This window comes from Mustela erminea, chromosome 4 (assembly GCF_009829155.1).
Source record: "Mustela erminea isolate mMusErm1 chromosome 4, mMusErm1.Pri, whole genome shotgun sequence".
Taxonomy (NCBI): domain Eukaryota; kingdom Metazoa; phylum Chordata; class Mammalia; order Carnivora; family Mustelidae; genus Mustela; species Mustela erminea.
The window spans coordinates 71576967-71594622 of NC_045617.1; the positions used below are offsets into that span (position 1 = coordinate 71576967).

A 17656-nucleotide genomic window follows, 5' to 3' on the forward strand; every position below is an offset into this window, starting at 1 on the left:
CCTTACACTCATCACACCGCCGTCCCTGCACGTTAGGTTTGCACTCACACTGTCCCGTCCTGGCATCACAACGCTCAGAGAAGGAGCTGTTGACATGACAGCGACAAGCTGCAAAAAACAAGAGTGATCTGTGGTTGGGAAAACACTTCCTGGAGTATTAAGAAGCTTACTAAATAATAATATCCCCCAGATGGTAACGCTGGAATTGAGTTTTGGTGATGATACATATAAAGCTATATCATAATGCCTGGCATATAATATGTTGTTAAAACATTACTGTAATCATTATTATCCCAATTTTGAGAGTGAATTATAAATGTTATATAATCTGTATTATTTTATATCTATTGTGTGTGTATGTAGACACACATATATGAACAAACGCACACACCTTTAAGATTAGAAAAGTATGTAAGACAGAGGAACTAAGCAGATCTTTTTTCCAAAGAGGACATCAACGTGGCCAGCAGACATAGGAAAAGAGGTTCAACATCACTAACCGCCAAAAAAATGCAAATCAACACCACAATGAGATATCACCTGATATCTGTTAGAATGGCTGTTATCAAGAAGACAAGAAACAACAGATGATGAAAAGGGTACTCTTGCACACTGTTGGTGGGAATGTAAATGGGTCCAACCACTTGGGAAAACAGGGTGGAGTTTCCTTAAAAAATTCAAGCTAGAACTACCATACAATCCAGCAATCCTACTACAGGATGTACAATTAAAGGAAATGAAAACAGAATTTCAAAGAGATATATACACTCTCATGTTTACTGCAGTACTATTTACAATAGTTAAGATCTGGAAATAATGTCCATCAAGGATGAAAGGATTAAAAAAAAAGAAAAAGGTATGGTATATATAAATGGAGCATTATTCAGTCTCGACAAAGAAGAATATCCTGCCATTTTCAACAACATGGATGGACCTTGACCACATTATGCTAAGTGAAATAAGTCAGACAAAGAAAGCCAGCTACTGCATGATACCACCTATACATGAAATCTGAAAAAAAATTAAACCCACAAAGAACAGGTAGTAAAATGGTAGTTTACCAGGGGATGGATGGTGGGGCATAAAACTGCTGTTGTTTAAGGGTTCACACTTGCAAGTAGTAAATAATAAGTAGTAAATAAGCTATAGTACTCTAATACACAGTATAAGGAATATAGACAATATTGTGTATATTGTATATATTGTGTAATAGAATAAATATTGCTACAGTGGCAATCATATTGTAATATTGTAATATTGTAATATATAGGTATATCAAAGTTACATGTGTATACCTTAGATTTACACAATGTTATATGTCAAATATATCCAGTTAAAAAGAGTATAAAATGAAAACACTGCGTTAAGTCTATTAGGAAAATACCATTATAATTTTTAAAAGTTACTTTGTTTTGCAACTTATATACTATTTTCAATACATTTGGTTTAAGTACTCTTTTGTCATTTCTGTGTAATGGAGTTGTTTGATGCTATTCTGAGATATATAATAAATCAGTCTAAAAATTAAATGGTGTTTTCACAAACAGAACATAATTAATGGCTCACTCTGTACTCTACAAGTGTATTTTCAATGGTACCTATAAATGCACTGACGCAAGGGGAGACGACACAGGAATTTAGAATATTCATAGGTGGTTTTGGTAAATTTTGTGCAATGCCTCGTGTCTCTGGATACTTTGATTTTGAGCACAACTTATAAATACATTATAAATAGCTACTCCATTGGCCTATGCTATTTTCTGTTCATCTGACTCAAGGTTCTGCTTAGTTTTACTGCTTTCCTAAAAATGGCTGAATTTTTCTCCCAGCAATTTGGCCTTCAGTTTCTGCTAACTTGATACAAGTTTGGTGGCCATTGAGGGACTGGCCTTAGCAGCAGCTGTGATTTTCCCTAGGGAAAAATCACTAAAGCATACTCGATAGCAGGGATGTGACAAAAAGCTAACACAATATTTTCTGTAAATACCTATTTCATTTGATAGTAGAAATGTTGAATATACTTTTAATTTCTTTTTTAAATTAATTTTTTTTTTTTAATGAGAGTAGTTGACATGCAGTGTTACATTAGTTTCAGGTGAACACCGTAGTAGTTCAACAAGTTTATACATTATACTATGTTCACTACAAGTGTAGCTGCCATCTTTCCCCATACTTCCTTTTAAAATATAATTTTAATTTCTTTATGTGAATCTCATATATACTATAGTTCAATTTTTAAGATTCCACATAATCTAGAAGTTTTTTTTTCTTAGAATGAAGAATATAGGATTAAATTTACCATAAATTAACATCATCTTAGAAATAACAAAAGCAGGGGGTGCCTGGGTGGCTCAGTGGGTTAAAGCCTCTGCCTTCGGCTCAGGTCATGATCCCAGGGTCCTGGGATTGAGCCCCACATCGGGCTCTCTGCTCAGTGGGGAGCCTGCTTCCCCCTCTCTCTCTGCCTGCCTCTCTGCCTACTTGTAATCTCTGTCAAATAAATAAATAAAAAATAAAAATAAATAAATAAATAAAATAACAAAAGCAGTTATAGGATACAAAATCAATGTACAGAAATCTGTTGCATTTCTGTACACCAGTAATGAAATGGCAGAAAGAGAAATCAAGGAATCAATCCTATTGACAATTATACCCCAAATCAAAAGATACCTAGGAATAAACCTAACCAAAGAGGTAAAAGATCTATACTCTGAACGCTATCAAACTCTTAGGAAAGAAATTGAAGATGACACAAAGAATGGAAAAACATTTCATGCTCATGGAATGAGAGAACAAATATTGCTAAATATAGCAAAAAATGAACAGCTAAATATATTAAAAAATAGATACACTGCCTAAAAAAATATACATTTAATGTAATTTAATACATTTAATGCCAGCTGGTGGCATTTTGATTGGGACCGCATTAAATGTATATTTTTTTCACAGAGCTAAAACAAACAATCCTTATATTTTTATGGAACACAAAAGACCCCAAAGAGCCAAAGCCATCTTTAAAAAAGCAAAGCAAAGTTGGAAGCATCACAATTCTGGACTCCAAGTTGTATTGTAAAGCTGTAATAATCATCAAGACGGTATGGTACTGGCACAAAAATAGACACATTGATCTTTGGAACAGATCCACAGATCTATGGAACAGAATAGGAAACCCAGAAATGGACCCACAACTATATGGTTTACTCATCTTCAACAAAACCGGAAAAAATATCCAAGGGAAAAAAGCCAGTCTCTTCAACAAATGGTGTTGGGGAAACTAGACAGAAACATGCAGAAAAACGAAATGGGGCCACTTTCTCACACCATACACAAAAATAAATTAAAAAAGGATGAAAGACCTAAACTGAGACATGAAACCATCAAAATCTTCGAGGACAACACAGACAGGAATCTCTTTGATGTTGGCCATAGCATCTTCTCACTAGATACATCTCCAGAGGCAAGGGAAACAGAAGAACTATAGGGACCTCATCAAGATATAAATAGCTTCTGCACAGTGAAGGAAACAATTGACAAAACTGAAAGGCAACCTATGAAATAGGAAAAGATATTTGCAAATGATATAGCTGATAAAGGGTTAGATCCAAAGTCTATAAAGAATTTATCAAATTTATTTTGCCCCCAAAATTTATTTTGGGGGCAAAATAAATAACCCAGTTTCTTAACCCAGTTAAGAAATGGGCAGAAGACATGAATAGTCATTTTTCCAAAGAAGACATCCAGATAGCTAACAGACACATGAAAAGATTCTTAATACACTCAGCATCAGATAAACACAAATCAAGACTACAATGATATATCACCTCACACCAGTCAGAATGGTTAAAATCAACAACACAGGAAACAACAAATGTTAATGAGGATGTGGAGAAAGGGGAACCGTCTCACACTGTTGGTGGGAATGCAAGCTGGTAAAGACACTCCGGAAAACGGTATGGAGATTTCTCAAAAAGTTAAAAATAGAAGCACTGGCATTTTTAAGTGAAATATATGACCCAAACTATAACATATATATTTAAAAAGAAAAAACGTATTTCTTTGTAGTGGTATACTTTCCATGAACCAACCTAAAGAAAACTAAAATAATGATTTATCATGAATTTTCTCTTCTTGAGGGTTTACTACCTATGCACAGATGAGCTATCAAATATATGAAAAATTATAAAAATAAATAATATATTTCTTATATTTCTTATGCTGAAGAACATTAAAAACCCTTATCATTTCTTCATGGCAAGTGGTATAAAAATTGGTGATAGCTTAAGAATGTTTTTATACCATATTCTCCTACATGTTCTTATTCCACAGATCCCCAGTTTACCACAATAAAATGAGTGGAAAGATCTCCTCAACTTTATTGAGGGAACTACTGGAAGATAGAAAAAGAGCCCTAAAATGAGCCAGCCACAGATACAACTACCACGAGCACTACTGCCATAGGAGCTACCATTTTTAAAGTACAAAAATCTGGCACTCATCTTCCAAACCTGTGAGAAGAAAGACACATTTGTTATTGAAATGGGGTCTCCTACCTGGTCTTTGGTGCTTAGAGCAGGGACAATAGCAAGACACTACAGTGGTTTCTATAATTTTGCAGCTCCTAGGTCCCAAGTGAATGACTGGAAGAGCCCCTTCTTATATAATGAAGTGGGCAGAAGTGAACTGTGGATATCATAACCTGACCTACCTACAGATTATGGCAGCAGGTGAAGTCAAGGATGGTATAAAAATGCTCAGGTGCAGACACGGACTCACCTTCCACTGGATTCTGCACAGAAAGCTCTCCTTTGCCTATTATGTTACTGCTAATACGAAGCATTAGTAAATTATATGCAGTGTCAAATAAGACAGCTAAGGAGGAGGAGGTGACAGGAGAAATGTACTGATTAACATGGGTGAGGCCCTATAATAGCCAATTTTGTGAAAGAAAATGCGGAAATAGCATTCTGTGAATAGTCCTAAGGTGAAGGTCAATCATTCAACAATTACAAATGCCACTGCATAGAAATATGGCAGAATTTTACACCTATTATGAAATGCAAGAATGTAAAGTTCACATGTGAAAGCATAACAGATGAACACCTATAAACAGGTACCAAAGCAATCACAGGGACAGATAAATTCATTTTAAGAAAATGATTATCACTGAGATACACAATAAGGATAAATGGGGCTTACCTAATTTCTAGTCTTCTCTCCTATTGTGGGCATAAGTTTGTTTTACTAATCTTCATTGCACACATCTACAAAAATGTGTGCATCATTTAAAAAACAACAACCCTTTGACAAGGCAGCGATTTTCAAAGGATGGACTCTACTCGTACAAAGAAATATTTTAAAAGGTGCAGACTCTGTGTACAGGCTCTGCTTCTATGATACATGTATCCACCTCATCTCCTTCCCTCCAATCCCCAATCAAGAACTCATCAGCTGCTTTGAGGTGCAATGCATCAATTCTGTCAGGGGCGTCAGTAGTTCAGGACTTACGCTGACAGTTCTTTGCATCCACGGCGTCTCCAAAATACCCGTCAGCACAGAGCTCACAGAAGCGGCCTGTTGTACCTGGCTTACATATCAGACAGGACCCAGACAAGCTGTCACAGCTGCCAGGGATGGAGAAGTCAAGGTTGTCATTGCATTGGCATGGCTGACATGATCCTCCGGGTACAGAAGGTTGTCCAAAATAGCCTTCTGCACACCTACGGGGAAAAATTTCATCAGTGAGTATCTGGGAGGAACTCACAAAACCCACTGGGGGCAATGTTTGTATATTTTTCACGCTACCCTCTCCCAGGATGATAAGCTTTCCTTTTAAGTGTTCCTTCTCTCGAATGCAAGGTGATTAAAAAATGTTTTTCTATAACTGTAGTGTAGATACAAGATGAAATCCTGCCAGCCCCACTAGTAATTAGATTTCAGCCAGGAAAAAAAAAAAAAAAAAATCTTGTCACTGGCACCGAAGACGAGACCAAAGCATAATAAGAAATCTGCTGTTGGCACTCCGGAGGAATCCAGGTCCATGTTGGAAAGCCTTTGTAGTGCAACACATCATATGTATCTACTCCAATTGGTTGTTTTCTGTACAAATATGTAAGGTTCACATTTTTTGTTGTTGTTGTAACAAAAGCTTGTTATGAGGAAACAGACTTGCAAGGAAATTCAGCAGCGAGAACTCAGAATTTATTAAATAGAAAATTGTGACTCCAAAGAGTCTCATTATTATTCAGATGGGGGCTGTGGGTATGTCTGTGTTAATAATAGGTTTGTATATATTTGCATTTCCATAAAGAGGCAGATTTTCACTGAAGAGCCTTTCCCAAGAAGCAGGTATGCCAGTATCTTGGGGTAACAAGCTGTAAGGTGATGCTTAATTGTGCCCACAACTCGTATTAACAAACTCTAGGTCTCTCTCTCTCCCTCTCTCTTTTTTTTTTTTTAAGGACTAAATGCTATTTTACATATTACTGGGAAAAATTGTTTATTTATGAGGCATAGCAGAGATGATTTTTTAAATTGTAGTATTAAATTTCCCTTTATCCATATGTTGTTTCAAAATGCTACTTAATGTCACAGATGCACAGATACAGGGTTTCAGGAGGCATCTATTTATATTCTGCTCTGTCTTCTCTTTCAGTTACATTTGTTCACGCTTCATATTAAACCACACTTGCCAAAGGAGAAGCAAAACAGGGCCTTTCTAGTCTTACAGTCAGGCTGGCTCTGTCATCTGTGCCATCTTATCAAAATAAAAAGTCTTTTGCGGCAAAGATCAAAATTGAAGGGGAACAAAAACAATGTGGGAGAATATCATTTCAATAGTACACTACTTTTATGCTCATCGACTTGCAGATATATAAGCCACTGTGTAGAGAAATGCTCTCTACCATTCAAAATAGAAATTATTTAAATCCATTACATCATGTGAGGACATTTTAATAACATCACAACTATGGGCCGAAGTCAATGACTCTGAGTTTTCTAGAACACTTAAAAGTGCCATAATAATTGTTTTTTTTTTAGAGGATTAACCTTTTACCATAATTTTTTAAAATGAGATTACTAGTTTTAATTATATTCACAAAATATTATATAAATTGCAAAAACCATAGTATAAATATTGTTTGGAAGAATACATCACCCACAAATATAATTGCTTATTAATTATCTACTATAAAATATGAACTAACATTTTAGTGTATATAATTTCCCCACAATCTCTTCAGAAGTGGTATTCCATAAAGATAATAGGAAGACACTTTTGAATTTTAATCCAATTCTTCTTGCCTTACTTGATATGCAGAGCTTATGATCACATCCACATATACTCTCATCTCATTTTGTTTACCATTAACAGACAGACTTTGCTCCACTAGAATAACGATATACAATGATCATTATCGCAGCCAACAAAAACCCATTATTTTCAGCTTAGTTTCCTCAAAATGACTTACTGCCCTCAGGAGAGATGGCATTATATAATAAGATCTGGGAATTTTTTTCAACATGGATACCAATTAGTAAGCCCCCAATTCTTCCACAATAAAAAGGAACCTTTTTTTCATGAGAAAATAATAACAATCAAGTAGACTAATGGAAGAAGCATCTTTTCCTCTTTGTTATAGAACATGTAAGAAAGCATACTGAATATACATGATAGATAATTCATATGCTGCTCTATAAAAAGTGTGCATTCAGGTTCTATTACTGGTATGTATATGCGTGTGTGTTTCCATACGTAGTATAGTAGTTTGAGAGACATAAAAATGTGTCGGTAGAAATTAAAATGTAATTCTAGGGTCAGGGACTATAATACTGCTAATCATATACTTTTGTTAATAAGTGTTTTATAGTCTGATCAAGTTGGAGTCACTTAATTAAAATTAGTGTGAATAACAGCCCTTTATACCTTGCCAGCCTCTCAGTTTTTCACTCTACAAAAACTAATTGTAATTTGAAATCTCAGGGTCTCTCACTTTCATATGTAAGGCAGAATGAGGACACTTCTTAGCAGTTTATTGGATTCCTTGCTACAGATGGACATCCTGACAATACAAAGTCACTGTTTCTTTCCACATATGTTAACTTTTTTCATACCAAACAGCAATATTTTAGAAAGAGAAACTTTAATGTAGATGAGATTCTAGAGTCACATGCCATTATGTAATATGGTACTTTCTGTTGATGACTCAGGAACAATATTAGAGAGTGAGAGTTGACAGAGGGAGAGCAGAGGGAGAGGGAAGAGAGCAAAAGTGAAGAAAAATGGCAATGAGAAGTGCAGAGCAACACTGGCAAGATTTCTTTTCCTCCGCTGCATCATTTTTTTCCAATAACTTTTGGCTAAAATATGTGGCCTACAGTCTCAGTCAGTATCTATAGACTAAACACAGTACTTCGATATCTATGAGCATACTAGAAAAGCTCTCACTCTTTTCCTCTCCTGCCCTTACTCAAATACCTATGGAACATTTCATCAGGCTAATATAAATAAGGCACAATCTTGATGCTGCTGCCCATGGAGAAGAAAGACGTACTTAAAAATGTAGCAGGGAGCTACTGCAGATATGCCAATGTCCTCATGGAAGCACAGAAAAGGGCAACCAATTCGGATTAGGAATCATCAAGGACCCTTTCAGGATGATAGGGTTGAACTGGAAAACTTGAGCAGGGTGAGTCTCACGTGGAGAGCTGGAAGGGCTGCAGAGGGAACAGTATTGGTGAAGGCACAGAGGAGGGTGGCTGGAGTGGCTATGCAATAGGTATGCATTCTTACTACTTCCCCTGTGACTGAATCAGTTAAAGACTGGGTGGGTTTGCCTGCTTATGTGGTTCTTTTCTGCAAATTAGGAGAAGAAAAGGGTCCTCTTTGAGCATATGCAGAAAAACGAAGAGAGAGTGGACATACTGAGCAGCCGGGATGTAAGCTCCTAAACTTCCTCTCGGCTGAGTACTTTTGTGCATTCTACAACCTGTACAACCACATAGGAGCAGACTTTGGAAACCTTACTTGAAGTCACAATGTTGCTAATGATATTACTGAGTTAAGTATGACCATCTTGCTTTTTCTATTTCTGTGACTATACACTCCACGTCCGAGACTCAAGGGCTCAAGGAGACTCAGGCATGAGTAGAAATTCTCAGCAGTATCATGGTAATACGGCAATTAGACTCAATTCAAAGTCAGGAATTTATGAAGCAGAGAATATCTAAATAGGATTTTGGAACTGAAACTTAAAAAGCAATAAGAATTTTTTCTGACCTAGAATATGAATCATAAGGATAAAACTATAGGTGAATTTTCTGAATTACAAGCAATTAGGTTCCAATACCTTCTGCACTCTCAGTGGCCATTGTGAAAGGAGTCTTAACTTTGACCTCTCTCTCCTTACATGAGGAGCTGTTAAAAATTTGCCAGCTAGGGAGGGGACAGGGCTTTGGGGGTCCCTGTACCTCATTAAGTTTCACGTGGTCCAATATATCCTACTGGGTCAACTTGCCACATTCTTTTTCCTTAAGATTTATTTATTTATTTTGTGTGTGAGGGGAGGGAAGGTGTAAGAAGGTGGGGGAGAGAGTCTCAAGACTCCTCACTGAGCTCAGAGCCCGGCCATATGGGGCTTGATCCCACAACCCTGAGATCATGATTGAGCTGAGACCAAGAGTCAGATGCTCAACTGATTGTGCCACTTAAGCACCCTGCTACAGTCTTTTTAAGTGTCTCTCCATTAAGTATGATATATTGCTGAGTATGATATATATGCTATATAGTTTCAGAATAAGATTCTGGAAGTAGCTTAGTGACCAGTAGAGCAAATGTGACCAGCATTTAGCTCACTTTTTCTCCATGTTCTTTTAAATTTTTCCTGATGCTCCAACACTCATCCTTTTTCACCCTTCAAGGTATTTTCTTTGTTTTTCTATCTTTTCTCCTCCTTGACAGTGACAGATGCCCAGAATCTTAGAAAAGTGCCATGATGAATACCTCATTCTCTCATTCTTTCTCCGTTTCTCTTTTATTTAAAATACTCCCCATAGGAAAGCAGCAATATCTGAAAGTATGGGTGCTTGGGCCCCAAGAAAAAGTTTCTGAAAAGTGTAACTAGTATTCTACATGTTATAGACTATCAGTCAGTATCTTAAATAAATTAAAAAAAAAAAAAGCAGAATCAGGCACTATAAGCACAGATGTTGCCCTCAGGGGTGGGGGCTGGAGGTTGAAAGGGAGAGGAAAATACAGGCTTCCAGTTATGGAATGAATAAGTCACAGGGATGAAAGACACAGCATAGGGAATACAGTCAATGGTACTGTGATAGCATTGTATGGTGACGGATCAGAGCTTCACTTGTGGTGAGCATAGGATAACCTATAGAGTTGCTGAATCATTATGTTGTACACCTGAAACTAACATAACATTGTGAGTCAACTAAAAAAAAAATAGTTAATATTTTGTCATATCTTGTTTTGCCGTCCTCTTTTTCATGATTGTTTCTATTCCCTCATTTCTAGCAGCAAGACCATCTTGTGCTACATGACTGAGTGAAAAGATCTGACAAGGATGAAAGCAGAAAGTCCAGGCATCTTCTGGACTTTGAGATTCAGAAGTCACAATTTCTATGAATTTGGCCCCTCTTGCTGCAATGCATCCTCAACAGAAAATGGGATGAAGTTAGAAAAGGCAGATGGAGAAGAGATGAGTAGAGTGTTGGTGGGTCCCAGGAGAGTGAAGGCAGCAGAATGAGTCCCACACCCCTACTAGTGGTAAGGAAGTAGTGCAGAGTTATTCAACCTGAAGGGAAAGGCAGTTGGGAGGACCAGAAAAAGGAAGAGGTTGGCAGAAACATCCTTGGATGTTTGGACCACCATCTGTACATTGCCCCCCACAATACACTGATACATACACACAGAGCCACACACTCACACAATCTCACAGCCACACATATACTTACAGAGCCATACACCCACACTCACACAGAGCCACACACATAGTCACACAGACACACACACTCACAGACACAGATTCTCACTGAGACATACCACACACTCAGCCAAACTTACTCATAGTTGTACACACACTCATAGCAACACACAGACACACTCATAGCTACAGACACACACATACACTCACAGTCACATATACACTCACAGACACACAAACAGTATCATACACATAATCACTCACTCACTCAAGCATTCAGGTTTTTTGGTTCTAACTAAGCTTGTTAGAATTTGGTTCAAGTCTGAGAGATGGGGAGGAAAAAAAAAAAAACCCAAAATTTTTAAATTGAGATATAACTGACATATAACATTGAGTGAATTTAAAGTATACCTGACTGAAATTATGTTTCTAAGCTCTCACAGCTCCCACATACAGAGATTTGGTCTCAAAATAGAAATTAAATTGAGATAAAGAATATAAAGTTATAATTCCTGTCCACCACCTGAGTTGAGTCTGAGATGCATATATATATATAGTCACACAAGATTAGAAAATGCTGAGTTCTAGCATAATGTGTAGAGTGGTCCAATCACTACGTTGTATACCTGAATCTAATTAACACTGGGTGTCAACTCCACTTCAAGAAAAGAAAAGAAAATGCTGAGTTAAAGAAATTAAACAGATGTCTTCCATCCAGGACATGTCAGAACTTTTAACATGCTAAGAGATACTTCATATACTTATGTGATCACAGAACTCTATTTCAAAAACATCTACAGTTTGGGAAACACTGCTCTACTTTTCCAATGCTGATTTTATGTAGATGATGTGCACAGACTGATTACACCAATCACTTGCAGAATAGTTTTGATTACAAGATTTTCAATGCAACCAGGCTCCTCTTCTTCCTCTGAGCTGTACTTGCCTCGCCTTCCACCTCACCCTGCACATCCTCAAAAATGTCTCCCCTAATACTTTGAATTCCTCTAATCATGGACTTCTGAGCTCATATAAATACACAGAAATGATAAACCCTAAATATTCCTGGAAAACCCTAATCCAAATTCTGGCTAGAAAAAAAAAACAATATTCCATCTTCCATATAGTAATAATTTAAGATGATTTTTGACCAAAAAACTTGAACTGGAGAGAAGATATGCCATTTTAGAAGCAGCATATGTCCGTTTCGATTTTTTTTTTTTAAAGCCGCTTAATAAAGATTTTAAACAGAAAATCATGCTCACTATCAGGTATTTCTTTCCTCAGCAACTTTGATTATTCAGATTAGAATTGTCTCCAGAATACCTTCCACCATTCTCGTTCACTTTAGCGATGTGAGCTGCTTGAAGGTAAGGACAGTACAAGGCATCTGTTTGTATCCTACTTCAAGCCCCGTGCCTGGCACATGATAGATGCTAAGCTGATGTTTTGTTAAATAAAATGCAGAACGTTTAGCTGTACCTGGTTCAAAAAGGGTTGTCTACCATGTACAGAAAATACAGAGCACGAAGCATAAATACATCAGAGACTATGCTCACCTAGATAAGTGATTTAATGGCATTCTGTGAGAGAGCAGCTATCATTTTCCAGTTGTTAAAAAAAAAAAAAAAAAAAAAAAAGACTGCCCGTAGTGAGCCAGGGGGTTAGGCATTTGATGTAAGTCTGTCTTCGGCAATGATGTGTCCTACGATTATAGTAAGTAACATACAAGTAATATACACGTACCCTCCAGGTTTTTCTTTTCTTTTCTTATTAATACAAAGACCTCCAGTTCCTCAGTTGCATATAAATCCTCCCTGTTTCAGTTCTATTCTTCCTTTACTCATCTACAGATGTTGCCATGCTCACTCATGCTTGCTGCTGCTAGGAACTGTCCCTGGCACCTCGTCCACAGATGGCTAGCTATTGGCTAAACTCTATTCTTTCTTCTGGTGATTGGGTCCTGCTTCATTAACTTTATGCACCCTGGCTGAACTAGGGGGACAAGAGGACAGGAAAGGAGAGGCAGCAATAGCCCTCTGTGGTGTCTGCCTTGGTGATCATCGGTAAAAGCAGGTCAGGTCACCTCCTCTGCTTTCCTCATTCCCCAGTAATGGCAGCAAAAGGGATGACTCCCAGGGCTAAACTGGAAAGATGTTGGTGTACTTGTCAATGATACCATGGGAGAATTTTGTACCATTTTTATACTGGGACTGAAATACAGAAGAACGTTTCCTTCAAAAATAGTTCAGGGGGAAAAAAAACCCCACACAAATTACATACAATAATATTCCTGGTTCCACTGCAAAACAACCTAGTAAAATCAACAGGAATTAAAATACAGGCTTAGAATTAATTAGAAGAGGCTAGACATCATGATAATAAATCACGTTTTCTTTCTATTTTCAAATACATTTAAGGTAAATTATGGACCCCTTGCTGAACTATGAACTACACATTTAAGCCACATTTTAAGAACAAAAAACTAATTATGAAAAATAAATGGTGCAACATGGACAGTGAGATAAATCTTAAAGTGCATGACTTTCCACTTGAGCAGTACTTTCTAGAAAGATTGTAGGTTAATGCTTAACCTTTAAGATTAAAACATTCATCAAACACTCTCTGAGTGAATGGAGATTTATAGAGCAATTTCTAGAGAATAAATAAACTATAAAAATAAAATGCATGTGTTTGACAAGTACAGTGAGAAACTTTATTTCACCTCACCAAGTGTGGCGGTGTTTCTGAAATAGTGAGAAGGATGATAATGCCTGTGGTTTTATACCTCCCAAGGTAGAAATCCTCGTGAAAGACGGTGCAGTCCATGCTTACCTCTCACAGCGTGGTCCTGAGTACCCAACAGGGCAAGCATCACAGATCATTCCGAGACTTCGGTCTAAACGGCACGTTGGGCTAAAGCTGTGTTGATGTTGTCGGGGAACAACAGAGACAAGGAAGAAGCATATACACAAAGTCATTAGCAGCATGTTTTCATCTCTGCATCTCCAGGACTGCTGTGACGAAGGGAACACAGGCTGGTCATTCTTGTCTCACAGATGGAGATGAGGGCCTGGCCAATCGAGGATGAAATGACATTGCCATTTCTGCAGACGGGAATATAGCCCAGTGGAGAGCAGGAGCCTTGTGGCATATTATTAACTGACTTTTGACTGTTCTGGGTCTGTGATCATCAGGAGCAAGTGGCACTATAGAGTCGTTTTGTACGGATTGCCCAGGCCTGGCAAGACATGGCATCATATAATTTCTTTCTCGCCAAAATCCTTCTGAATTTGAAGCAGCTCAGAAAATTCTGTTAGAGATCCTGAAAAACTCAGTATGCGATCTTGGAAGTAGTGGTGGTAGTGGTGGTTGTGATGGGTCTCCTACTTTCAGTCCTGGTACTGTGTGTGTGGAGGTGTGTGTGGGTGTGCGGGTACATATGCAAGCATGCGTGCATATGCATAAGAGGCTGCCTGTGTGGACCCATGGGGATGCTATTAAGGCAGGTGAAATCCTTCAAAAAGTTTTCAGAAGAGACAAAGCATGCAGATTCTGCTTAAAAATACAATCAACTAAGCCATCCCCCAAAACCTTGCCATCACACATCTTCTGGTGTTCTGAAGTTGATCACTCTCTTTGTACATATTTCCAGTTTGGGTCTGAAGTAATGGATCTGAAGACCAAATTAGGATCCAGCAGAGTGATTACAGAATTACATGCCAGCCTTCAAAAACATGTACGAGCCTAGACATACTTCTTTGCCTTGTGAGAGGCACCCCTCACGCGTGAACTCCTACCCCAAGACTGACATGCTCGCTCTCTGAAAGGCCATCAACGCTTCTGAATTCTGTGAGTTCTGCTGCTCTACCATTTTAATATAAAATGTTCCCCATTAGTCTCTCTCCCATTATATTTTCCCTAAATAGACTTCTTTTCTGTTTTATATATGACAGGACAATTCAATAGAGGCTTGCTTGATGCTAAATGAATGTTAATGAGCGAACAGCAAATTAAACGCTGCAAGTCCTGATCTTGTTCTGCTCCTGACACTCGAATGCCTTTGGAATCCTTCCTTGACTTTTGTGCAGGTCAGATCACAGGTACCATTTCTGAATATTACTCCTCTGGCTTAATTCAGAGCAGTCCTGCAAAGATTTAATAATCACCTTTTTTTTTTGATAGTAGCAAACTATTAGAACCAAGGACTTCTATCATTTAAAACATTTCAACTTAGTGGAAAAGTCAAAATGAATCTGTTGAGGTAATGCTGGGGGGAAGCCTGGGTTGGGCTACCTTGAATTACAAATATCACCCGGATAAAAGAACACCATGTTAAGGGGTTGGGGAGGCTGCCACAAGCAACGGAACTGAGTCAACCAGATTGTGCTCAGGGAGAGGAGGGCTATCTTTTGGACAGCAGCCTGGTACCTGCCCCCAAAAGGACCTCCCCAGGTATGATTTTCTTGGCAGGTGAATGACTGGATAGGAGAAAACAAGGCCCATGTAAAAATGGAAATAGATTTTTTTTCCCCTTCTCACCCTGTGATTTGCTATTGTTTCCAGACATAAAAGAGGAGACTGGATTTTTGACAAATCTTTGGAATACATGTATGTCTTATTTTAAAACTGGCATTCTATAACTGTCTCATTGTCTAGGGACAAAATGACTCTAACTAAAAGCCCCAGGTCTCTCACTCATATGGGACTCCAGTGATTGAAAGAAAACCATACCAATTATTTTTTAAAATCCTAAATCAGTTTACCATAAGTCATGTCAAAGGTGCTTGACAGGGTTTCTGACACTTTAAAACTATAAAATAGATTTCAAATTCTTAAATATACTCATGTGTCAGTTAAAACCAACAGGAGTAAAGTAAAATGCACCTACTGACAAAAATCAGTAATTTTTCAGGAAAAAAAATAAGGAATAACAATATACTGGATTTGACTAGCTCTCTACATTTTCAGAGGACTTTTATTAATAATTTTATCACATTTGCACAAAAATCTTATAAGCAGGTTGGGGCAGGCATCATTTGTCTTGCCCAAGGTCACAGCTAATATCCAGGAGACTTTAGTGTGGAATCTAGGACTTCTCATTTCTTTTCTTTTTTTTTTTTTAGTTTTTTATTTTTTATAAACATATATTGGACTTCTCATTTCTAATTTGACATTCTCCTTTCCCTGTAACCAGCCAGCATTCATTCTACTGGTAAGAATTAAATAAGTTTAAACTTTTGGTAATACATCACTTGACATGATGCATCTAAATAAAACATCCTCATAAATTATGTATTTGTGATTCAATATTCTTTAAACAACATAAACTGAAGGTCTCCTCCCTTGCCGCTATAATTACAGTTACCACTATAGGGAAGAGGACATTCAACAACAAAAATAAAAAGAAAATGGGAATTAAACATGTACAACAGAAAATGTCTACGGAATTTATTTTGGCAAAGGTAGCAAGCAACTTGACACTGATTTTGGCCAAAATATGAAGCTATTCTGTGACAGAAAGAGGGAACTGTAAGATCATTGTTGACTTCCAGTGATTCCAAGATTATGTCACTTCACTCTAGCTGGCTAGCTCTACATCAGAAGAGAGATTGTGTTCTGCTTCCTGAATTATCCACTTCATGCCACAGAAGACACATGGGATCTAAGAACAGCAGGCGTTTTCCACAAATAGGAGGAGGATGAGAAGCTACTGGTCGACTACCTAATAAGGACCTGCACATGGAAATAGTTCTTTTTAATGGCTGAACATAGATTCTTAGATTTTTTTTTAATTTTTAATTTTTTATAAACATATAATATATTTTTATCCCCAGGGGTACAGGTCTGTGAATCGCCAGGTTTACACACTTCACAGCACTCATCATAGCACATACCCTCCCCAATGTCCATAACCCCACCCCCCTTCTCCCAACCCCCCTCCCCACAGCAACCCTCAGTTTGTTTTGTGAGATTAAGAGTCACTTATGGTTTGTCTCCCTCCCAATCCCATCTTGTTTCATTTATTCTTCTCTTACCCACTTAAGCCCCCATGTTGCATCACCACTTCCTCATATCAGGGAGATCATATGATAGTTGTCTTTCTCCACTTGTAGATTCTTAGATTTATAATGATCCATTTATAGGTATGTAATCTGTGTATGTTTATGTGTGTATATATATATATATATATGAATATCTATGCAAATACAGGTGTTTGTGTTAACACACGTGGATATATACATAAAAATACAACTGGCCTTGTTCCAAAAAGAATTTAATTCTACCTGTCAAAATATGTACATTAAGATAAAATGGTACTTTAAGGTTCAAGAGAACAAACACAAAAATTAGATAAAATCAAGGGTATATTTAAAGCACAAAATATATACATATCATTAGGTATGTTCTTTTGAAAGTGGCAGTCAACATATAGCTTTGAGCTTTCGCACAGCTAATGCAAGAGGGAACTGCACCACCTTTTGGGACTGTGATGTGATATGAAGAAAGCACCCCTTTCGCCACCAGCACAAAATTTCCAGCACTATAAAATCAGGGTCATAAAATCAGGGCGTCTTCTACGTTTGTGTGTACAATAGGGGAGCAGGACTCCTGCTAACCAACTGTAACCTGGAACATTCGGGTCAGGGAAAGAGAACCCAGAAGGAAGAAGATGCTGTGTGTCTTGGAAGGTGCATGAAGGGCAGTGAGAATGACCAGTC

At 37.6% G+C, this 17656-nt stretch overlaps 1 protein-coding gene across 5 annotated transcripts in view; it reads right to left on the bottom strand.

Annotated features, from left to right (window-relative positions):
• The window catches only part of LOC116588466 (laminin subunit alpha-2), a 640912-nt gene that overhangs the window by 251259 nt on the left and 371997 nt on the right, over positions 1-17656 (bottom strand). For all 5 annotated transcript variants that reach the window (XM_032339558.1, XM_032339559.1, XM_032339557.1 and 2 more), the window contains 3 exons: positions 13770-13856; positions 5506-5717; positions 2-108 (listed from right to left, as the gene is read on the bottom strand). In XM_032339558.1, the coding sequence (XP_032195449.1) occupies positions 2-108; positions 5506-5717; positions 13770-13856 (406 nt within the window). The remainder of the gene's footprint in view (position 1; positions 109-5505; positions 5718-13769; positions 13857-17656) is intronic.